The sequence below is a fragment of the Pteropus medius genome, unplaced genomic scaffold (assembly GCF_902729225.1).
Source record: "Pteropus medius unplaced genomic scaffold, Ma_sr-lr_union100, whole genome shotgun sequence".
Taxonomy (NCBI): Eukaryota; Metazoa; Chordata; class Mammalia; order Chiroptera; family Pteropodidae; genus Pteropus; species Pteropus medius.
In genome coordinates, this window is record NW_024352789.1 from 342,815 (window position 1) to 366,640 (window position 23,826).

Below are 23,826 nucleotides of genomic sequence, written 5' to 3' on the forward strand. Positions count from 1 at the left end.
GTCCCAGAACGTCGCGGTCGACGTGGACGGGAGGGGCGCACTGCAGCACCCGCTTCCTCTTCAGCCCTGGTGCTTCGCTCTGGACCTGGAACGTGTCCCTTACTGCCCAGTTCCCCGTCACCCCTGCCCTTCCCACTCTCCTCCTGTGCCGCGTCGGGCTCTGCCCGTCTCCACGGTTTCCGAGTCGGTCCCGTGCTTAGAGCGCTCCTGCTCATGGCTCCCGGGCTGGGCGTTTCTGCCGCTCACTGCGGACCCCCCAGTGGCCCAACCGCTCTCTGCCACTCCGCCCTCTGCCACTCGGCCCACAGAGGCCCCGTGCGCCTCGGGCCAGGCTCCTGCGTCCCTCCCGCGTGGGCGCTGGGCTTTGCGCCTTGGCCGCGTTCTCTGTTTGAAGCTCTGTCCCCTCCGCTCTACCCGAAGCCGCCTCAGACCCGGCTTCCAGCTGCAGCTCCTCGCTCCTGCCTTCTGCTCTCAGCGTTCCCGTCACCCTGTCCTCGTTCTATCCGTGAACATCCATCGATGCACCTGAACTTCCATAGCTCTTACGGCGTTTGCCGCTTGGACGTTTAATTACTCACCGTCGTCAGTAGCTCGTTGTCTCTTACGTGAGGGTCTTTGCCGCCCCCCTCGCCTCCCCTCGAAGCCGGGGGCTTCATCGTAGGTTTCCGTTTCCCATATGCAACAGCAACACGGTAATAAACGATCTGCTGCTCGATCGATGGAGAGGGAAACAGGCGTTTCTTGAGCCCCCGTGATGTGCTAGACCCCTGGGAGGGCTCAGAAGGTTAAGGCGCTGTCCTGGCCCTCAAAAGGCCTAGGTCGTGACTGTATAGAGGCCTCTGACAGGACCCTACAGAGGGGCTGTAGGCTCCTTGGCAAGTATAGTCGGGACCAGAGGCGACCGTGGCACGAAAGGAAATTTGAGATTCCCTGTCACTCAGTGCACCCTCTGCATTTTCTTCTTTTACAAACCACGTGGACCCATATTTTTCAGTCATAGTTACATCTTCACATCTCGCGTCATTGCTGCTTTCGAAACCGGCTCAGAGCTCTGGTTCTACCTGGTGTCGGATGGGTTAAAAGACCATCAAAGCTCAGCCGCCACTTAATTTTTTTTTTTATTTTCTATTCTTTGAGTTAGTGTAAGAGTTTACTTGAGCCGCACTGATGGCATAGGCTGGGGAGCAGGACCTGAAATGCCGCCTGAGCATCCGCTTGAGAGAACAGCCATTTGCAGTGCAGGGTGCCAGCCGGACCCAGCCCCGCTCCTGGCTTTGTACGTCTGGGCGGGCTCGATGCTCTTCAGGATCTTTCTCTCGTTTGAGAAGAGTCTTCCCACTCGAGGAATAAGTACACGATTGCCAAGGGCCGGTCATCTGCTACACCCTTGGCCTTGCCGAGGGGCCCGTGGTGGTGAGCGAGCCTTCCCAGAGTCCGAGGCTGAGACAGGATTTGGTTTGAATTTCAGCTGCGTCCCCAGCCCACCTGGCTTGGCAAATGCTCATCGAGTGTCTCGCATGTGTCCTGGCTCCCAGTCCCCTCCCTGCCCTCGCTGAGAATCCTGCGTCTCTGCCAAGTGCACAAGCATTTTCTCGCCTGAAGCTCTGGGAACTAGGCCGGCTGGGCCGCCCTCCTGGGGGCGGGGGTCGCTCAGGGGGCGCGCATGGGACTGGCCCTGACACCTTCTCTTCTTTCTTCCAGATCGGCTTTACCAGCGCACCTGGGCAGGGAGGGATCCTGGCTCAGCGGGAGTTCGATAGGAGATTCTCACCCCATTTTGTAAGCTGCGCCCCAGGATAAGAAACTCTTTTGGTCGTGGGGCCTCCTGCCTCCAGGAAGAGCTTTGTAATTGGCTGGTTCTTCCCGTGTGTCTTGGTGTCCGGCACAGCCATCGGATACCCCGCTTTAACCATGATTAGAGGCTTTGGGGATGAGGTCACAATCACCAGAACCGGGAATCTGCCCTTTTTCTCTGCCCAGCCTTGAGTACGGCCTGTCTTGGCTTCCCGGGCCTGCTGTGGGAGTTAAAAGAACAGCTCGGATCCAGAGCTGTGAGCGCCGGGAGGGTCAAGTGTGGACTTCGCTGGTCTCTGGTCTGGGAGGGAACCTTTTAAAGATTCGCCCAAAGTACCGACTGAGGAAATGCACGGATCCCTTTGTTTGGGGAGCGATGATGGAGCTCCTAGTTACGTGCTCAGGTCTCTTGGGGACCGTGGCGACCAGGACAGTGTCCCGTCCGTTAAGGATCTGAGAACAGGCTGGTGGGGAGACGGTGCTGTGGGAGAGGTCGTGCACAAGTGTGTGGCAGCCGCGTCTGGCCTGGTCTCAGTCAGGGAGGGGTCGCTGGAGGTGACATTTAACCAGCCAGAGAGGAAGTCGGGGAGGACAGGCCTCCTGGGAAGGGAGAAAAGAGGGGTGCCGTCCAGGAATGGCAGGCGGTCCAGCGAGGCTGGAGGGCAGACTGGAGGCCAAGGAGTGGGGCCAGGTCCTGGGGGGCTGGCGTCCCCTCAGGCGCTCTGGCAGGGCAGCTGCCCTTTGGTCTGGGCTGCCTCAGGGAGGCGCCCTCTGGCTTCACAGCCTCCGGGGCAGAGGGGTCTTCAGAGGCGTCTTCCCTGGGGTGGTCAGAGGGTCTGCTTTCAGCTGGGGTGGGGGTGTGCTTTTTCATCAGACCCCCCCTGCCCTGGCCCCTACCCCAGACTTCTGAGCGAGGCCTCCTTGTCTCTGCAGCTGGACTGGGCAGCCTTCGGGGTCATGACCCTCCCGTCCATCGGGATCCCTCTCCTGCTGTGGTACTCCAGCAAGAGGAAGTACGACACTCCCAAGGCCAGGAAGAACTGAGTGGGCACCGTGGCCCCCTCTCCAGGGAACCCAGGTGCTCCCCAGACTCCAGAGGGCAACTCAGATGCACCCCCCGCCCAACCTGGGCCACCATCCCCTGGACCCTGCCCTCTCTCAGCCAGAGGCCAGGGCCTGGGGGTCCGTGAGATCCTCCGGGTCCCCTCCTGAAGCCATCCAAACAGGACCGCCTTCGGCAGCAGCCTCGGCCCTGGAGGGCCCTCCCGTGCGCCACTGGGGCGCTGTGGGGCGTGGCCGGCAGTGTGACCTCGTCCAGGGTGCAGGAGGGGCGTTCGGGGCCTGCCTGACACCACCCCCATCCGCCCTCCCCTCCCAGAGGAGGCCAGAAGATGGAAGTGAAAGGCGTGGGACTCTCCGAGGCTGCCCCGTCTGTCATGGGTTAGGGACGCTGACCAAACGGGCTTTTCTAATAAAAATAAATGCCACGTGACTGTGTTTCCTCATCAACGGGGTGGGCGCAGGCAGGTGGGGCCAGGCCGGCGGAAACCCTGCCCCTTCGCCGGTCCCACCCCGGCACCTGCGCCTCCGAGGCCTCTGCTTCCTTCCATCCAGCTCTGTCCGCACAGCTCCACGCCCCCAAACCTTCCGCCAGCCCACCCGCTCCTCTCCAGCTCGCGGGCCGGGCCGGGCCGGGCTGTGCAGGTGGTCGGCAGATGTGCGGGGCGGCGGTTTGGTCTTCAGCGAGGGCCCTTTCCACCTGGTTCTAGCCCTTCCTCGAAGAACCAGCTTTTCTTGAGCTCGACTTTATTTCTTATGCCTCTGCTCTGAGCTTAGGCTGGGCACAAGCCCCGGGGCCCTGCACTGTCCCGAAGCGCAGTGGCGTTCGCCGCAGCCGCCCTTGCTGACCGTCCATCCCAGGAATGCCGTGGTCCGAGCACAGCCTCCCAGGCAGGAGGGGAGCCCAACAAACGGCCGCTTTGTTCTTCACCGAGGCTCCAGTACAGACCCGTGGGGATGGGGGAGCCCGGCCGTGGAGCGGAGCCTGCGCCCCGGGGAGCATGAAGAGGACATGGAGACAGCGAGAGGCTCCCGGCGGGGTCGCCCTCCACCAGCTCACCTCCCTCCTCCGGGGGCTGCGGCTCGGACGCCCCAGGGCCGGCCAGGTGAGTGCGAGGGGGGCGTTTGCTTCTGTCCCTGTGTTCCCTGGGACAGGCTCGGGATGGGGCCAGGTCCATGCGTGTCACGTGGCCGGCTGGCTGGGACCATGACGATGCCAGTCTCCGCCACCTGTGTGGCCTCACTGGAGACGCAGTGAGGAGTTAGCCTGTGGGAGGAGGCGTGCTCTGAGGACAAGGCGGCTCCACAGCCGGAAGGCGACGGCAGAGGTGGCTTCCTCAGCCCGAACTCGGAGCTGCTGCTTTTTTGAGGGCTGGGGCAGCCCTTACCTCTCCTGCCAGGACTCAGCAGTGGGGAGGGGACTGGGCCGGACACCCGACAGGTGACAGGAGAAGCATTGTGAAGGCAGTTAGTGTCACAGGCACCGGTACTCCATCCCTGGAGAGGCCGCGCTCTGCGGCTGGATGGAACCTGAGCCTCCCGTGAGTGCGCTTGGCGCGGGGAAGAGCCTCTGTGTCCGCAAACTCCGTGGGGCCGGTCGGCTTCAGGGTTCAGGGTGAGCCCTCTTAGCTCCGCTGAGGTAGCTCGGTAGGGGCGACAGACAGCACCACCCACTCCAGTGGCAGCACCCTTGCGAGATGGGGCCCGCCCCAGACTGCCTGCAGCTCTGCAGGGAGGGGGCGGGGAGCCCTGGCCCCACACTCCCTGGAGGTTGGGGGCCAACACCGAGGGACTCCCCCTAAAAGGCAGCACAGAGGGTACCCCAGCACCGCATGCTGCAGACCCCCGAAACCATCCATCGGCCCCTCTGACCTGGTCCAAACTTCCAGCGGCCACCTGCTCGGTCCCCACACCCTACGTTCCAGGCTCTGGGATGCCACCAGGTCAGTGGGAGACAGGCACGGGAGTCTGCGGGAGCGGGGTGCCCAGCATTCACGGTCCCTGAGAGGATGGCCCCGTGGTGGGAGCAGCACCGACCCAGGCCGTGGCAGTGCTGGCCGTCCCCACCCGCCACCCGCTGGCTGTGCGGCCTCAGCTAAGTCACGCTCCGTCCCGAGCCTGTGTCCTCAGTGGACCAGCCATGACGTGGTTTGGTTAGAGGATTTCTGAGGACCCCCCACCAGTGAAATGGGGCAGGTGCTCGGCCTGCGTTCCTGTGAGGTGAGCAGCACCCCTGTCACCCACGTGGTCTGGGACCCAGTCAGGTCGGAAAGGGCACAGCTTCCACATCGCCACCAACTGCCCTCTTCCTGTCCCCCGGGTGAGTTCAGCGCACGCGTAGGCCGGGGGCGGCTGCTTTGGCCTCTTGTTAGTGCATCAGCAAAGGCACAGAGCGACACAGCTCATGCGAGGTCATGCAGCGGGCGGCGGTCTGCCCGTTCGCGGAGTGACCGGTCGGGGCCCCGCGTGTCTGTCACCGTTTGCACAGATCTCACTGAACACCCCCACTTCACAGACGAGGCAGTGAGGCCTCGGGTCCCTTCTCCACGGCCAGGCTCTGCCTGCTGCAGCACCGTTGGAGTCCGGGGTGTGCCCGGCCGTGGGGACGGGGTGGAACAGTGAGGGGACCCACAACGAGCCGGGGGTCCGTGTGGTGTGAGCTGCGCGTCCTTCGTCACGGAAAGCACAGGCCCCCGTCCCCCGCTGCGACCTGCCCGTGAGCGGCTCCGACGGCGCCGTGAGACAGCAGAGCGCTCGGGCCCCAGCTGTGGGCCTCCCCGGGGTGGCCTCTCCCCCGAGCTCTGCCCTGTGCCCGCAGAGCGCGGGGCAGGCTCCTGGACCTCAGGTTCCCACACACTGTCTCCTCAGGGGGCCCCGGCTTGCCTTCCTCTCCCCGTCTCTACCAGGCTCTGAAACCCGAGGCCCAGGGAACGCCAAGTTCGGGGACCCAGGGACCCTTGGGACCATGATGGCGCCCACGGGGTTAAAGTCCTGTGTGCAGCTCAGCCTGGGTGTTTGAAGTAGGGCGGGGCAGGGAAGGGCCAGAGCAGCTGAGAGGCCCTGGTCCGACTGGAATGCGTGCCCCTCGCCTCCCATGCCAACTCCTGGACCATGAGCCGTTCCCTTGAGAGGACCAGGAGAGAGGCGCCCCCACTAAGGCGCCGGACAGGAGTCTTAGTGGGGCTCCCTGGAGCGGGACATCCCCTAGTGGAGCTGCCAGCCAAGGGCAGGAGCGGGGCCCCCATCTCCCGGATATCGCCCAGGTCTGGTGAGTGTCCCTCCCCGCTTCCCCAGGGAGTGGGGTTCCCCCCAAGGCAGAGATTTGCAAGGGCCCCCTGCACCCCAGGAAGGGGCAGGACAGTTTGGAGCTTCCCCACCAGCCTCCAGCATTCAGCTCCCACTTTGAATTAGGGGGCAGCGTGTGTGCGTGTGTGCGGGTGTGCGGGTAAGTGTGCAAAGGAAGAAACAGTTATGGCAATGACACTCACTGCTCGTGCGGCGAGTGACCCTAAGCCCTTCGTGTGCTGAACTTCACGGCCCTGTGGGGCCGACACGCCACGGCCCACGTCAGGGGCGAGATCTGCAGAAGCCACACAACCCTCGTCAGTGGGGCAAACTCTAGGATGCGGGTTCAGACTCAAGATCCTCTGGTGTCTGCTGGTCCCTTTTCTTAGGAGGGATGGCTCTGGGGTTTTAAAGCCTCGACATCCTGATGCGTTCAGGGTCCCCTCCCTCTTGTGCCTACCATTGCTGCTTTGTCCCTGGGGGTTAATCACGAGACGGAAAAGGCCACGAGCTCATACCTGGGAGCCAGATGACCCCGTCCATCAGGTTACCGGCTCCCAAGTCGCCCACTACCTTCACCTGTCCCCTGGGACTTGATGGGTTAATTCCCTGGGACACAGCGGCCAAGGTCTTCTCAGGTGTGTCCCGCTGAACCTCAGACCCTCTCCTGCCTCACCCTCCTGGCACCGTACCCAGAACTCGTGCCAAGAGACTGTCGGGAGGCCAGAGCGGCCGGCTGGCCTCGCTGTCTGTTCCGCAGCCGCTGCAGTTACCGGCTGCCCCAGGCCCAGCAGAAGGGAAGAAGCCCTGGGTTTGGTTTGCAAATTAAAAAAAAAAAAAAAAGTGAATACACACACTTGGAAGCCCACAGCAGCAAAATTCCTGATTTGTGAGCCTAGACTACCAAGGAGGTTGGGGTAATTCAGGGTGGGTGCTCAGGATGACTTGACAGAAGGCGGTGGGGTTAGCTCAGGAGACCAGGGACACCTGCCCTTCTAGCTTTGAACTCCAAACTCAGGTACTAACAATAAAATCAATAACTCGGCCCCACGGGCCCTGGAGGCAGGCCTGCGCCTCGCCAGAGTCAGCCCGGAAGCTGATGGGGGCTGATGGGTTTTCCCTGTGCCGTTGAGGGATGGTACACAGGTCCCACCATCGTGTGGTGCCCAGCCCGTTCCGGGCCCTCGCCTCTGGGCCGGGCACCCGAAGGAACGAATCCTCTGCGTGTACCCCTTGCCTGTCCTTTAGTGTTTGGCAGTCGACAGCAAAATCAGGGGAGAGCGACTTCAGGACAGGAGCGTCCAGCGCACGGCGAAATGCCTTGTCTCGCGCTGGTCGATGAGTGATGAGTGACGATGTGACCAGGTCAGGGCGAGGAGGGGAGACGGGACAGGTGCTGTGGCCCGCCCTGGAAAGGCTGTCCAGGGAGCAGCCGTCCCTCCCCTCGCAGAGGGGCACTGTTGGGGTCATGGTTCCCTTTCTGCAGGGAGGAGCAGGTGGGTTAAAGTTTGAACCAGCAAAGGGCTTTTTCTGCGACCCCATGCCCCAGGGCTAGCAGACAGGGAGGAGAAGCCCCCAGACCATGGCACCCGGCCTCTCCCACTCCCCCCCACTTTATTATCTGGCTCTTCAGGTCTTCCCCATTATTGCCCCGCTCCAGGGAGTTTAGGGCCCCACAGCCGGACCCAGGAAGCCCCTCCCCATGCAGAAAAGCCACGTGGCAGCCAGCAGCCATTCCTACCCCTGGTGTTTGCTCTCGGCAAACATAGGCAGAGCCCTGCCGGCCCCCATGGCCTCATTCAGATTCCTAAGGTAACAGAGGGACCAGGAGGGACAGATTTAACTTCTCCGGAGGCCCCTACTTCCTTTTGGAAGTTCCTTCCTTTCTTGGGCTGGGGTGGGGGTGGGCGGTAAATAGCGATCTTGCCAGATTCCTTTGAAAGGCACTTGCCGTCTGTGGGGGCTCGACTTCCGGTTTCAGAGACCAACTCAGGCTTCAGAGTGTGATGCCTTTGCTCTGAAAACTAGGCTCCACCTCCTCGGCCGCCGTGACCTTGGGCAGGTCACTTTCTGTCTCTGTGCTGCCCGGTTCTTCAAATGCAAAATAGGGATGATGATGAATTTCAAGCAATGGTTGTAAGGATCCTACAGGATGTAGGTACCGGCGTGTTCACACACACACACACACACACACACACACACCCACCCGCCTTGGGCCCAGTGTGTCCAGAGGTTATTCAGGAAATGGGTTTGTTGAGGTCTTCGGTGTCCCCAGTTGGTGTGCAGTGAGACTTCACGTCCCTCTTTGATCTTCCTCCTTCCTGAGACTTTGAGGCCCAGCTACAGTAAACCAGGAGTCTGCAAACGTTTTCTCGAAGACCCAGGTGATACATACTTTAGGCTTCGTGGGACACGTGTCTGTCTCAACCGCAGACTCTGCTATGGTGACACAAAGCGCAGACAGCCGGGACCCTATGCGACCGCGTGCGCATGGCCGTGCCGCAGAAAAGCACTATTTCTGAACGCTGGATTTGAATTTCATATATTTTTTTCTGTGTCACAAAGTAGTTTTCCTTTGATTTTCGTTTCAGTCATTTAAGAAGGACAGCAGGGCGGCTTCGGTCCACAGGCTGTAGGGTTCGCCAACCCCTGCTTTCTGTAAAGCGCCAGCGGGGGCTCTTCTCTGAAACGGGGGGAGGGGTAATCATCCTACAGTTCCTCTTCGGCGTCTGTCTCGGGCCTTCCTCTCTCTTAGGGTCCCCATTGCTCCATGTCCTGCCTTTCCTCTGCCTCTAAATGACCATTACCACCACCGTAGGAGCCTTCACTTAGTACCTGACGTGGTCCCAGCACGATCCTAGTGGCATTCCATGCGTTATCACCAAGTCTGTCAACTTCTTTACGTGATCACTCGCTCCCATGTGACAGATGACTCTGAACCTCAGAAACGTGAAGCAAGTTCCCCAGGTCACGGGGCTTATGAAGGGGGCAGAGCGAGAGGATCGGACGGGCTTCAAAGCCACTACTAGAAGAAGACTGTGAAAAATTACGGTCTCGGAGTTTCGAATAACGGTGTCTCTGTGAAAATGTGATAGGCTCCCTTGATGACTAGGCGAGCGTGGCAGTCCCGGTCCGAGGAGGGGCAGGACACACGGGGGGTCTGTGCTGGTGGGAAAAGCACCGGATCCAGGGGACTTCCTGGAGCCCCTCCTCGCTGTCCTCCCCGCCCCCAGCTCTGGCTGCTGATCCCAGAACTTGCAGCATCGCCTGCCTGCTCAGCGGAGGCAGCGGTGTGACACGATGTGACCTCGTTTGGGAACTAAATAAAGCCGTGATGCGAGACCCAGCCCCGGCCGCCCCCTCGCACCAGCTCCTGAGCCCGGGAGGCCCGGGGAGGGTGGGAGGGGACCAGGGCAGAGCTAATAAGGCAGGAGGAGGAGGAGGAAGGGACAGACCACGGCTGTGGGGGCCCCAGCTTGAACTTCAGAGGTGGGAATCTCTCCGGGAGGGGGGAGGGGGCTGAGGAAGCCTCGTGAACCTCATCTCTGACGGACAGAATAAAACGCTTGACACCATAGCGTGGAGGGATGGAGTTTAAGAAACGGGAAAAACTCTCTGAGAAACGCAATGGAAATGGATCCCGCTTTCCCCGGGGGCAGAGCCTCCGCGAGAACCGAGGGGTGCCGGGAGAGGGGTCGCCCTTTGAGAAGAGGTCAGGGTGCGGCTGGTCCGCAGTGGAGGAAGAGGCGGGGTCCCGGGGCACGAGGCTCTCAGGGTCAGTCCTGCCTGTCTGCCAGGCCACCGTGGCATCCGCAGGGATGGAGGGAGACGCTTCCTTTCCCCGACCTGGCCAAACCCAGCCCTGCGGGCAGAGCTGGGGCAGGAGAAGCCGGTGGAGGCCGGGTGCGGGGCTGCAGCTCGGCGGCCTTCCCTCTCGTGCGGGGCCCCCTAACGCCAGACCCGAGAGCCCGGCGGCGTGCCCTCGCTGCCCCTGCGTCTCCGTCCTGTCCCCAGTCCCTCCTCTTCCGTGCAGTGTGCGCCTCCAGCTCCGGCTCTCCCCTCCGCCCCTGCTTCTCACACGCCTCGGGACCCCACCCCTGCCCCAATGGCAGCTTTGGAGCCGGGTGGCAGGGACTCAGGCTCTGTCCTGCCCCCTGCAGATCTGAGCAGCAGGAATGATGGCAGGGGCCCCCGTCTGCGGTGGAGGAGAGTGAGGACCTCTCCCAGTGGCTCCTGGGGATCCCCATGGTGTTGCTCCCAGACGTGGTGACCATGGACGGCACAGGGCCCGGGCCAGTGTCCTAGGCCTCTCCTTTGTCTTCAATGCCACCTGCAGCAGCCTGAGGCACGAGCACCGTCTAGGCAGTCCTGGGGGTGGGGGCACCGGCCACAGTGAGGGGGGAAGCAGATTGGAGGGACCACTGTCTGCAAGCCGGACCCCCACACACACCCCGGGCAGAGCGGGCAGCGGCCGTTCTCCGAGTAGGCTGGGTGCCCTCTCGGGCAGCCTGGCGGGAGGCGGATTCCGGCCCAAGGTCCTGGTCCTCCCAGCTTCACTCACCATCTCAGCAGCTGGGGCGGGCAGGGGGCGGGGTCCCGGGAGAAGGGGCGCCTGGGAGCCTCATTCCAGCAGGGGCCCCGAGAGGGGCGAGCTGGAAGCCAGGCCCTCGGCAGTGCGCTGAGGCCGGGTGCCCCGAGGCCGGGTGCCCCCGAGGCTCGCCGCCCTCCACCTCCTCGGCTCTGGGGCTGGGTTATTCCTAGCGTGGGGCTTAGCAGTGTCAGCTCTGAGGGCTCCTAAGGGCTCCTGGAGGCGGCCTGGCAGCCAGGGGTGCTGGGCTGTGAGACCATGCCCCCTTGGGGAGGGGGCAGCCGCCGGTGCTGTGGCCCTTCTGTGCCCCATCGGAGACTCGAAAGGGCACTCCCATTCCTGGCGACCAGGGTCTGGGAGGGAAGCGATCACCCGCCTTCCCACACGCGAACCTTCCTCCTGCTGGACCCTCCCTCCCCGCTCCGCCCCTGCAGGCCCAGCGCGGGCCGCTGAGTCCTCTGTCCCTTTCCTGAGTCCCCCACCTGGTTACAAGCACTCGTCCCCGGGCGGCATGAGGGTTTTGTGCGAGCGTCTCCCGTGGCACTTGACACCCTCTGGCTGTGTCACGCCCGCACGCGTGTCACCGCTGGACTGTGCTTCCTCGCGGGCAGGGGCAGCGTCGGTCTCTCTTCGCTTGGCCTGGACGCAGCTGCTCGGCGAGTGGCCTGGGGCGAGGGGAGGGGGACGTCATTTCAAAACGGGGAGGACGCTGCGCCCGAGGCCCAGAGGTGGCTCTGCGGCGAGTTCCCGCCGCCGTCCGGAGCCGGCCGTGCTCCGCTCTGTGCCCCAGCGAAGGCAGGGGAGGCTCGATGCACTAGGCCGGGCCGACTGTGACACGTTGCCGATTCCGAGGTTCCAGGCTTCTAGAACCCTGCTCAGCCCCTCCGCCTCCCTGACCTTCATGCCCTCTGCCTCCCCGACGCAGGTCGGCCAGCTCGTGCTTCCCATGAGCGGGGACGCCCCGGAGGTGTTCCTCGCAGCTGGAGACCCAGTGCCCCGAGGCCGCAGGCCCCGCTGCCTGTCTGCGGTGGAGTCGGTGGAGCGGGAGCAGCCGGAGGACCAGCAGGAGGAGGAGGGCGGGGGGAGGAAGAAGGACGGCGATGGTGGCCATGCCGTGCCCCTCCGGAGGTCAGGGGCTTTCCGCGTCCACAGCCACAGCTACGACCCCTTCAAAAGACACAGCTGGGGGCCAGACAGGGAGCGCCCAGATCCGCTGAGCACGTGAGTCCCCAGGCACCCTCCACCCCTCCTGTCCCTCAGCCCCAGACCTGGGAGACTTTTGGGAAAGTTCTGGTAGCAGTGGAGACGCCGGCCAGGCTCCTGTGGTCGGCCTCCGGGGGACAGGGACCTGCCTTCCAAACTGTGGCTCTCCCAGTGGTCACCGCTCCTACCTGGTCTGGTGGGGGGCGGGGGGTGCAGTACAGAGGCAGGAGGTGCTCAGGACACTTGGGTCTTGCTGCCCCTGCCTCCCGCCTGGATTCCACAGGGTGTCAGAGGTGGGAGGGGCTCAGGGATCACATGGCCTGATCCCCTCACTTTGTGGGGAGAAACTGAGGCCTAGAGGACTTGGAGAGGCTTCTGGAGAGAAGGGGTTCCGAGGCTGGGCATCAAAGCCGCCCCTTCCCCAGACTGCCGCCCACCTGCGGGTCCCAGGCGAGGCAGAGCCCAGGAGCCTCGGTGTCGGAGTGCAGCCTGCAGTGGGGACCGGTCTTGCTCAGAGGGCTGCATGGGCTCGGGGGACCAGAAGCGAGGGGCCCAGTTCTTCCCCTCTCCTGGAAAATCCCCGACCACTTCCCCAAAGCAGAGGAAGTCAGAGCGAGCAGGCTGGGCGGTCAGCGCGGGGAGCTCTGGGTGGTGGTCACTGCTGGTCGTGCTGGTGGGGGTCCCAGCCAGCTCCCTCAGCTCCGGTGAGTGGACGGGCTTCTGTAGCTCTTGAGCAGCGCGAGCCAGCGAGGGCACGGCCCCTGGCCTGGCCCCTGGCCTGGGGTCAGTGCGTGAGCAGCTCGGCTGCAGGCCTCCTGGAACCTTCCTCAGAGCAGCTGGTTGAAGGTTGAGATGCCCTGGGCTCCCCTCGCGTGGTGCCAGCGGTACCTCAGTATCTTCCAGGGTCCCCTTGCTCTGCCAGGCGTCACCTCGGGCCCTGGGTACAGTGGGAGGGGAACCTTGGGCACAGCATCAGCTGGGTAGGGACAGAGGCGGGGTAAGGAGTGAGAATTCCCTAGCCGGCCACTGGCTTTCTTCTGGGGGGCAGTACTGCCCTGTGGCCACCAGGGGCCACCCTTGCCTGCAGCCGGCTCAGTGGCTCCGCCAAAGCACAGCCCCAAAGGGAGGCCACTGGGTCTGGGCTGCGCCTGTGCCAACAGGAAGGGCAGGGCCGGGGCCGGGCTGCGGTGCTGTTCCTCCCCGGTGCCTGCTGCTGGCCCTTGGATGCAGAGGGCAGTGGTGGCAATGTGTGTTTCAGGGACAGGCTGCAGGCTTCAAGATGCACTGGCCCCCAGAAGGCCCCCCTACTGCAGAGCCCAGAGGACCTGGACACCTTCCTGGAGCCGCAGCACCCAGGTGGCCAGCCCTCCTGCGTGGTATGGACGGACAAATCCCCGGGGACCCCCTCCCCCCGTCCAGCCACCACTCTGTGCCTCTTCTGTTCTGCCAGCTGCTGGGTCTCCTCTGTGCCCAAGCACCACTCTGACTCCAAGCGACTGAATCTGAACCTGTCGTCTGTACCCCTCTGTCCGCCTCCCGGGGTTTGAGCTCTGCCCCCTGCTCCCGGGCTCCTGCCTCCGTGTCTTTCTCTGAGACACTCTGTTTCCTCCCTTCTGGTCCGTGTCTCCGTGCTGACGTGAGGGTCTGTGTCCCTCTGTCATTGAAAGGCCCCTGTCCCCGCAGCCGCTATCACCACTCCTTCCTGTGGACTCCGCATTTCTCAGATTTGAAGCTCAGCTTATTATCCATGGGGCGAAACCAGACGTCTGGAATCCTGAGGGACAGTAGCTCTCAAACGGGAGAGTCCAAGGGTCATCGAATGGGAAAGGACCTAGAGATTGCCCGGCCACAAAGGGGGGATCTCGAACCAGGACCCAGGGACCCCTGAGGGTACACGAGGGCTTGAGAGACAGTGCCAGGTCCCGAGTCCAGGGCTGAGTCCCTGGGAACACGGGAATGCCCCCGGGCTGGGGACAAAAGGTGCCCCCCTACCAGCTCATCCTCTGGCTGGTGGGGGGAGCCAAGCCCGCCTCGCGGCGCAGGCGCCCGTGGTTGGGGGCTGTTACGGCCTGTCGGGGGAGCAGCGAGACCCATCCCGTCTCCCCGGCACCTTCCCGTGCCCTCCTGCTCTCATTCCCGTCCACTCTCCATCACATCTGCACGCAAGGCCCTCGGAGCTCTGCTCGGGGGCTTCGCGTTCTTCCTGTGACCGCGTCTTCCACCAGACTTACGGAGCGAGGCCGGGGCTTGCAGGCTGATGGCCCACGACCAAGTCCAGTTCCAGAATCTATTTTGTTTGGCCAGCACGGTGCTTATACTTTTAAAAATTCAGATGTCCTGACATGGGACCGCTGCTCTCCGGTTTGCCAGAGTTGCTAGCACTCGCCATTGTATTTTTCCACTTGCCTTTGAAATGTAATATTTAAAAGTGGATGCCCAACAAATCGACCGCCCCTGGCCAGCACACTTACCTCAGTCGGGCCTTCCTCTCTCATTCCCAGGTCTCTCCCCACCCGAGGGAACCACTACCTTGAATTTTCTTTCTCTCTCCTTTCCCTTTTTTAAAGCGTTTTAGCTCAAAAATACGCATTCCCTAATAAGATAGTATTTCTCTTTTCTCGGTTCTGAGTTAGAAAACGCTGATGTTACACCGTCTAAAATTTTCCGTAACTTGCATTTTCATTCGACCTTCTCCTCATTTTCATCCCTGCGTTGCAAATGGAGCTCCTTCGTTCGCATCTCATCCTCCTGCCGATGGACGTTTGAATCATTCCCATTCTTCGCTACTATGAAGAGTGTCACCATAAACGTTATTTCGCTACTATGAAGAGGGTCACCATAAACGTTATCGTACCCGTCTTCTGGCGCACGTTCGCTCGGGGGCACATGCCTCGGAGGAGTAGAATTGTTAGGTCACAGACAGCATCGGAGGTTCGCTTTAGTAAGATAATGGAAAGTTGTTTCCACTCCCATCAGCAGGGTTTAGATTTCCATGAACTCACATTCTTTCCAGCATCTGGGGTAATCAGACTTCTTAATTCTGCCAGTCTGGTGGGTATAGGTCTCGTTGTGGTCTCAATCTGAGTTATCCTTATTTCAAACACGTGGAGCATCTTTCCATATGTGTGTTGGTCATTTGTGTTTTCTGTGAAATTCCTCTTCGTGTCTTTTGCCCATTTTTCCGTTGGCTTCTTGGAGAGGTTTTTCTTTAATCTTTGGGATGTGTTCTTTATATATTCCAAATATTAATCCTTTGTTGTTATATGCGTTGCAATGATTTTTTTTCTCAAAGACCTTGTGGGTATGTGTTATATATTTATTCTTAGGTATATTACACTTTTTTGGTCAAGTTTTTATGTTAGCCATTCTGGCAGATGACTTGGAGAGGTTCCTCATCGTGGATTTAATTTGCATGTCCCTGCTGAAAACCTTTGTTGGGCACCTTTCCATATGCCCATTGGCCATCTGAATATCTTCTTTTGTGAAATGTCTGTTCAAGTCTTTTGCTCAATTTTTAAAACAGCTCATCTTTTTTCTTATTGATTTGTAACTGTTCTTTGCATATGCTGGATTTGCGTCCTTTGTCCGATGTGTGCATTGTGAATATTTTCTCCCAGTCGTTGACTTGCATGCTCGCTTTAATATTGTATTTTAATAAGTGTGAGTTTCTATTGAGGCGAAGGCCAGTTTATCAACTTTTTTTTTTTTGTGGTTAGTGAGTGCTTTTGGTTATGTTTAAGAAATCTTGCCTTTCTCAAGAATGTGAAGAGTTTTCTCCAAAGTTTTCTTCTGGAAGCTTTATAGTTTTAGCTTTCATGTTCAGATTTAGGACCTCTCTGGATTTTTGTGGATGGTAGAAATCAAGGTTTTGCAGGGGTTTTTTCCCACGTAAACATCCAGTTGCTCCATTAAAAAAACCTTACTATCCCCACTGAATTTCCGCGGCGGCTTTGTTGAAAATCGAGCGACTGTATTTGTGCGAGTCTATTTCTGGGCTCTGTTCTCCTTTCTACTGATCTATTTGTCCTTTCTTATGCCGATATCACCTTGTCTTAGTTAATGTGTCTTAGTTGTAAATCTTAAAAATGAAGTAGTGTACGTCCTTCAACTTTATTGTTTTTCAAGATTATCTTGGGTAGTCTAGGTCCTATGTATTTCCATGTGAATTTTAGAATCAGAAAAAAATTCCTGCTGGAATTTGACTGAAATTGTACTTAATCCGAAGATTAATTTAGGATAACTTAACATCCTTTTAATATCGAGTCTTCCTACCCTTAAAAATTATATGTCTATTTAGTTAGGCTTTCTAAAAGATATGCCTTTTAATAAAGTTTAAAGTTTTTTTTCATACAGGTCTTGCCAACGTTTGTTAGATTTATTTCTAGGTATCTTACAGCTTTTATTGCTATTATAAATGCTTTCTTATAGTTAAACTACACTTTATAATTGTTTTTGGTTGATCGTAACGGAATTGAATTAATTAGTCATTCGCTTTGGTAAGCTCTTTTTTAAACAATTATAACAACTTATTTATTGATTTTTTTGATTTGGTAAGGAGATGATGACGTCATCTTTACATGAGCTTTGTTTCTTCTTTTCCAATATTTATTCCTTCCGTTTCTTTTCCTTGCTCTGCTGCGCTGGCTACAGCTCTATCGTAGTCGAACGGAAATAGTGTGATGAGCATCCCTTGTCTTGTTTCTGATCTGAGCAGGAGCCTGTCTTATGTTTCACTATTGAAATTGATCTTTAGCTATACATTTTTGAAAGATGCTCTCAATCAGGTTAAGGAGGATTCCTTCTATTCCTAACTGCCAAGGCTTGGATTTTACAGTGAGTGGGTGTTGAATTTTATCCATTGCTTTTCTGCTTTTACTAAGATGGTTGTGTTTTTTCTCCTTTAATATGCTATTGAGGTAAATTACATGTAAAGGCTTTTCTTGTGTTAAACCACCCTTGTATCTATCCTTAGCATAAATTAAACTTTGTCGTGCTGGATTTTTTTTTTTTAATACATTTCTGGATTTCATTTGTGGCTCCGTAAACAAGTCAACCTCAGACATAGTGGAATAAAACATTAAACTTTTTTTTTTTTCCCCTCACGATTCCGTGGATGGGACATTCAGACTGAGTTCAGCTGGGTATTCTTCCGGTGGCTTCACCTAGACTCACTCATATGGCTGTAATTGTCAAGGGTGGCCGTACTCACACCTGTCCCTTAAAAGGCTGCCGGTTCGGATACTGTGGTTCCTACCACATGGCCTCTCCAGAACGCTAAGGCTCATTCTCATGGAAACGGCATTCCAAGTGGGCAAGAATGGAAGCTGTCAGGTTTCTTGAGGCTCAGAAATCACATAATGTGCTTCTGCCACATTCTACTCATCATAAAAAGTCACAGTCCCACCCAGATTCAGAGTCAAGAAATAGACTCGTTCTTGATGGGAGGAGCTGTGAATAATCTGTGGCCACTTAAAATCTATTACACTTTGCTAATATCTGGTATGACATTTTTGTGCGTATGCTCATAAGAGAGACTGGCCCATAATTTTCCTTTGTCATGTTGTCTGCGTGTAATTGAAGCATCAAGGTTCTATTCGCTTTCTAGAAAGAGTTGAAACGTTTTTGTTTTCCAGTCTTCGGAAGAGTTTGATCTAGTCCTTGAAAGATCTGTCTGTCCCTTGCCTGAGAAAATGTTTGGGCCTGATGTGTTTTGTTTTGTTTATTGAAAGATTAACTACCGATTCCATTTCTTTAATAGGACCATTCAGACTTTCTATTTCTTCTAGATTCAGTTTTGGTAAGTTATACGTATACTCTGTGTCTATATGTTTGAAAGAATTTGTCTTGTCTGTGTTTTCAGAATGACTGGCATTAAGTCCCAGGGAGCGTTCGCTTCTCTAATCTCCGCTCTCCCTGCAGTTACCTCCACTTTTCCATTCTCCCTTCGTTTGTTCTTTCTTTCTCTTTATTGCTCTCATTGGAGGTTTGTCTCTTTTACTTGGCAGTTTCTAAAGATCGACTCCTGGCGTTACTGATCTTGTTTTATCTGTTTATTACTTCATGGATTTCTGCTTTGTTCTTTATTATCTCCTTCCTTCTGCTTTCTTTGAGTTTGTTTTGTGGTCCTTTTTCTGGCGTAGCCCATGCATTTTCTGCTTTAAAAAATTTCAGCGTAAGCATTTTAAGGCTACAAATTACCCTCGAAATACGACTTTGGCCATCTCCCACAAGTTTTGGTCTGTGGTATTTTCATTATCGTTGTTATAAAATATCTTTACATTTCCATTATGATTTTTTTTTTGACCAGTAAGTTAATTTAGAAGGGTGTTTTAAAATTTCTAAATCTATGGAGATTTTTTAAAAATGTAAAAAAGTATTTGAAATATTACATACGGGAAGGCATATAAAACTCACATGTACAGTGTAATAAATAATTAGAAAGCAAACACCCTTGTAACCACTCCAGGTTAAAAAAAAAAAAAAATAGAGTACCGTCAAAATCCAGAAGCCCCTTGAATCCCTCCCGTTTCATAAATCTCCTAGGGGAGAGGATCACTTTCCTGACTTCCGAGATCAATTTTCCTTACAGATGTGTCACCTTTATGTGTCTCTCTCAACAGTCAATTAGTTTTGCCTGTTTTAAACTTTATATGAATGTAACACAGCACGTAAGTCATTCGTATCTTGATTCTTTTACTCACCGTCATGTTTGTGAGATTCATCCATATTGTTGAGTGAACTGTGGTTGGTTTATTTTATTTTAATTCTTTTTGTGGTTGGTTCATTTTTATTGCTGAATAGTGTTTTGATGTATAAATATATCACAGATTCCTGATTCGGTCTACTAGAAAGGGACTTCCGGGTTGTTTACTATGATCTTGAGGACACAGATTATTTGAAATTGTTAAAATGTGCCTGGTATGTGGCCAGTTTTTGTAATGCTACGTGTAGGCTTGGGAAAAAAGTTATTTTGTAATGGTCGGGCATGTGGTTTATACATATTTTTACTGCCTAGTGCCTCAAACGCAGACTGCCTCGTTTTTTTTCATTACCTGCCTCTGTAGGTTGAGTTTGTCATCTCTAGAAACCGTTCAGGGTAAATCTTTTCTAAGATGATTTCCGTATTAAGAAAGCCTGGGCTTGAGTTGCAGCAGAGTGGCGGCTGGTAAATAACAGGAAGAACTCTCCACCTATTTCAAGTGGAATGTCCCAGATTCGGGTGGCAGGCAGGGGGGCGGGCCAAGGCCCTGAAGAAGGACCATGCTGTGGGAAAGTGAAGGGCGTGGGGGGCAGGGATGGATGAAGCCTGACTCTTGTGTGGGGGTTCTTGACGTGATTCTAGGGTCAGGATTCCTGTCGTCCAGCTGCTGGCCCTGAGGGCCACTTGGCCTCTGGCATGCTTTCCAAGTCTGTGTCCATGAGTGGCATCAATTGCTTCCTGGGCAGCTCAGATCCAGCGGGTAAGTCAAAGTGGAGAGCACGGCAGGGCGGCCCTTTCCCCTGTCTGCCTCACCCCCAGTGCTCTGAGCCAGACATTTAGGGCCCGGATAACCCGGGTCATGTCTGACCACAATCTAGAAACATTTCGGAAACCCCAAAAGGCCTTTATTCAAAATAGAGACCTGAATTCAGGTCTTGGGCATTCTGGCACTCCCTTTCCGATGTGGGTAGACACAGGACAGTGCGAGGCTCTCCAGCCTCCCGTCACCAGGGATGGAGGACAGTCACCTGCAGTGTACCGTGTCCTCAAGAGGAGGCTTGGGACCTCGGTGTGAAACTCCCGCCCTCCCCACTCACCGGCCCCCTTTTCTGTCCCCCTGGCTCCCCAGTCCTCCAGCTCTGCTCAGACCCCGCCCTCCCTCCTGTCCTCAGCCGCCCTCAGGAATGGAGTCACGTGCACCTGCTGCCTGGGAACCTGATCCAGGTGGAGGGGGCGGGGGAGGCGGCCCCAACCGCCTTTGTCTGGTGTCAGCTGGACACCTCTCCTCTCCTTTTGTGTTGGCAGGGGATTTGTCTCTGTCCTCTGCGGCAGACCTCAGCCAGAGGTGAGCCGGCGGGGAGCTGGAGCCCTTCGAAGGCCAGGGTGGGGGAGGGGCGATGGGCCTGGGTCAGAGATTTCGTGGCCCTAAGGGTCTCTGCTTCCTGAGACACTGCTCCCCTTAACATTTCCGGTCAAAGACCTCCAACTATCCTCCTTGAGCTGCATAGAAGTCACTCTTTCCTCATCGGCCAGGGAAGCTGGGGACGGTTCCTGCTCGCCCCACGGGGCGAAAGAAAGAAAGGGAGTAGCCAGGCCTCGGGGTCTCAGTTGAGTTAAGAGAGTTGTCAGTGCCGAAGTGTGAGCCGGCCGACGGGCCGTTGTACAGTTTTAGGGGGAGAGCGACTGAGGACCATGGGTCAGCTTTGGATGGCTCAGGTGATCGCCCAATGGGGAGCGGCTCCGAGGAGAGCTGTGTAGGGCCCAAAGCCTAGTTCAGGGACGGGGTGGAGGCTGGGAGGTTTTCATAACGATGTAAATAAGCATGAAAATCAGCACCTGTCTGTTTGGCTCGGACAGCAGCGGAAGCCTGGTTAGAGAGGGCCGGCGCCCTAAGACGCGGGGGCCCTTTAAGATACCAGGCTCTGATTTGCGGTCCTGAAAATCTCAGAGCTGACACATCCTCCTGGCTCTGGGTTTGGGATTAGCTCATGGGATGGGGCTGATGAAATCCCAGGAAATTCAGTCCTCACTGGCTTGAGGCCCAGAGGCCTTGTCCAAACAGCAGAGAGGGTCCTACACAGGGCTCTTGTTTTGGAGGGGAACATGCCCCTCCCCCCGGAGGGCCCCCACCCCATATCACTTCCGTTGGGAGCAGCATGAGAGAGGAGATTGGGCCTGGATTAGTAGGAAGGGGTGGTCTGCGTCCATCTGGGAGGAGCCTGGAGTTTTCCACATAAATAGAGGGGACCGGGAAACCAGTGTCCACATCCCGGAAGCCCCAGGAGGTGGGTGGCGGAGCACCCTGCCCGCCCCCCAGTCTTCCCTCTCTCTTCCTCGCCTCCTCTCTCGAGTCTGTCTGCTCGCATCTCCAGGCTCTCCCCTGGTCATGGCACCATCTCTCTGGGAGGATCACCGCCATCTCTGGGAGGACCACCGCCATCTCTGGGAGGACCACTTCACCTCTTTCTTCTCCCTCTGCAGTTGCAGCCAGCTGGAACGGAGCTCGGGGACCTGGGCAGCCTCCTCTCTGCGACGGACCTTCAGCTTTCTCTTGAGCATGACTGGAAAGACCAAGGTAGGCGTCAGCAGGGGGAGCAGGAGGCCGGGCCCGCTCTGCCTCCCCAGCCCTCCGCGACACACGGAGACTCGAGGCCATGTTCCGGTTTCAAGGGGTTGCATCTCTCCCTGCATCTCCGTGCATCTCCTTTCCTCTGCTGTCCCTGTCCCTGGGGCTTGGCAGCTGGCCGTGCACAGCTGGGAGAGACGGCCGGGAGCCTCGGCAGCTGTGGTGTGGCTTAGCCCTGCCCGGCCTTAGGCCTCGCATAGCTGAGAGGTGGCAGCAGAAATCGCCACCAGTGCGCAGAACCACGATAATAATTACAGCAGTACCTTTTACTTCTTCAGAGTGTATTAGGGTTTGCCAAGTGCTTTCAGACTCATAATTTTATGGGTGGATGTGGCCGCCGCAGGGGTCGAAGCCGGACCACGGGCAGTGTGGCCGCTGGGGCAGGAGAGGCTCACGGCGCAGGCGCACGCGGTCCACGCAGGCCGCGGTGCTCCCAGCCCAGGCAGGCGAGGGCGCCGCACCCTCCTCCTTACCAGCCCCGCTGCCGCTGGGGTCCCTGTCCACTTTCTTCACTTACCGGCAGAATGGGCTGCCCCCCGTTTTCCTGTGGCGGCCTCCCCAAGTATGCGCGTACCTCCCAACCCAGGTGGCTTCTGAGCACTGAGACACCCCAGAGAAGGCACTGTCGCATTCACCTGGGTCAGTCGCCCAAGCTCTGTCCCCCGCCGGCCTCTTAGCCGAGGTCCCCGTCCTCTGGCAGCAGGGAAGGCGGAGGTGAAGGCAGGTTGTCAGCCCCTCCATCCCACAGGTCGAAGTGGGGAGCTGAGGCAAGGCCAGCAGTCTGAGGGAGGAGCCGCTGGAGAATTCTAGAGCTGGGGGGTGAGGGGAGGGTTGAGGGGAGGGTTGAGGGGAGCAGAGCTCTCTAGAGGACAAAGCAAACAGCAGGCCCTGGGTACGAGTGCCACCTACCCAGGGCTCTCGCAGTTCAGGGGGCACGGTCTGCGGGCAGAACCACCCTCTTCCCGCGGTGGGAATGGCGAGGGGTCAGCGTGCCCAGCTGGTGACCCGACGGCTTGGTGAGGGGCTTTGGCGCCCAGACAGGCAGCAGGAAAGGGCCAGATCGAGTTGGGACATCGCCCCACTCGCCCCACTCGCCCTGGCGCGGCCGTCCAGTCCCCCTTCCTGTCATCTCGTGGTCCATCTCCCTTCCACCCTCATGAGTGCGGGCGCCGCCTCCCAGGACCTCCTTCCCTGGCCTGCCTGGGCCAGGGCCCTGCGCAGGTGGACACCGAGGGTGGGGGCGGGGCTGTGGAGCAGAGAGAAGGAAGTGGCTTAGCCCTTCCTCTCTGAGCAGCCTCATGGAGGAGTCGTCAGGACACTTTCCCAGGGGTCATCTTGTTTAATCCTCGCTGTGGCGAGGATAAGTATTCTAACCTTCATTTTTCAGACAAGATAACTTAGAGCCTCGTTAGTCGCCCGAGCCCCCGCAGCTGGCGAGAGGTGCAGCTGTATCGCACACCCCGATCTCTAACGGCACCGCATTGCCTCTGTCTGCCCGTCGTAAACCTAACGGCACAGCTTGTCCCCTCCCTCTCCTTGGTCCGCCGTCTTCGGGGTCCGTGCGTCTTATCATTCCATCCCAGAAGGCACAGGCCCAGAGTAAAGAGGAGAGAAGCAGGCTCCCTCCTGGGCAGTGGAGTGCTTGGGCCCAGGTACCCCTGTGGCTCTGCCTGCTCACAGCTGGCCACGACTCGGATTCTGATGACCAGGTCCTTCCCTGGGACGGCCTCCTTCCCCCTCAAAGGTGGGGGACATGTCTGTCAAGTTCAATGAGCCAAAGACGGTGGTGGGCTTTGGTTTTGGTGTGCCTGAAGGGGTAACTTGTGACTACCTGGGAGGGGTCACTGCACAGGAGGAGCAGGGGACGCCAGGGAGAAGGGTCATTCTCCAGGACATGGAAAACGGGCATCAAGTAGCATTGCAGGCCTAGCTCGCTGGGGGCCCAGTGCTGTTAGGGCACATGTGTCCGTTACCCGCCCCCTCCCTCGCTCCTCTCCGGAGAGGAAGAGCAGGGGGTGGGGGCGGGGTGGCGAACAGCCAGAGGGATGGAAAGTGGACACGGAGGACTGGGGTGGGAGACGGGGCAGGATTACACGGCCCGGTCCCCTTTGTCGGGGAGCCCCTCTACGTCGAGTTTGGGGACTGAGATCCTCAGAAAACCTTGGGACTCAGGTCCCCGGTTTACCCAGTACCCACACTGGAGTCTGGCTCTCTGAGTCCCTCCGTGGCGTGAGCAGCCGGGTGCTCCAGGCCTGGGAGAAGCGCTGAGGTCGCGGCCCACCACGGGTCTCTGGGGCCCCAGCGGCCAAGGCCTGAGGCCCAGCTTCTGCCGGGGAGGGGCTGTCGGTTTTTAAATTTAGTACATTCCTCAGCCTGGGCCGCCCACTGGGGGGAGGTGAGTCCAGAGTTCCAGCCCCCGGAGCCTCAGGCCACTGGTTTGGGGGTTCCTAGGGCCTCCCCAACCCCGTGCAGGTGCGCCCTGGAAGAGTCAGGCCCTGGTCACCCTGGGAGTGTCCTTTCCTCTCGCTAGTCTCCATCCAGCCCAGAACGGACGGCTTCTTTCCTCTCGTT

At 57.8% G+C, this 23,826-nt stretch overlaps 2 protein-coding genes across 2 annotated transcripts in view; both read left to right on the plus strand.

The window, feature by feature from the left end:
• SSR2 (signal sequence receptor subunit 2) overlaps nt 1-3,286 on the plus strand; it is a 6,168-nt gene extending 2,882 nt beyond the window's left edge. Inside the window, exons 4-6 of the mRNA XM_039849810.1 lie at nt 1,220-1,276; nt 1,702-1,779; nt 2,728-3,286. Of these exons, the coding sequence (XP_039705744.1) occupies nt 1,220-1,276; nt 1,702-1,779; nt 2,728-2,838 (246 nt within the window). The 3' untranslated portion in view covers nt 2,839-3,286. The remainder of the gene's footprint in view (nt 1-1,219; nt 1,277-1,701; nt 1,780-2,727) is intronic.
• Nucleotides 3,287-5,810: 2,524 nt separating this feature from the next.
• Nucleotides 5,811-23,826, plus strand: part of ARHGEF2 (Rho/Rac guanine nucleotide exchange factor 2) — a 40,188-nt gene continuing 22,172 nt past the window's right edge. The window contains exons 1-9 of the mRNA XM_039849811.1: nt 5,811-6,121; nt 11,652-11,947; nt 13,188-13,305; nt 17,688-17,726; nt 19,272-19,389; nt 19,935-19,974; nt 21,111-21,204; nt 21,599-21,817; nt 23,000-23,071. Of these exons, the coding sequence (XP_039705745.1) occupies nt 11,673-11,947; nt 13,188-13,305; nt 17,688-17,726; nt 19,272-19,389; nt 19,935-19,974; nt 21,111-21,204; nt 21,599-21,817; nt 23,000-23,071 (975 nt within the window). The 5' untranslated portion in view covers nt 5,811-6,121; nt 11,652-11,672. The remainder of the gene's footprint in view (nt 6,122-11,651; nt 11,948-13,187; nt 13,306-17,687; nt 17,727-19,271; nt 19,390-19,934; nt 19,975-21,110; nt 21,205-21,598; nt 21,818-22,999; nt 23,072-23,826) is intronic.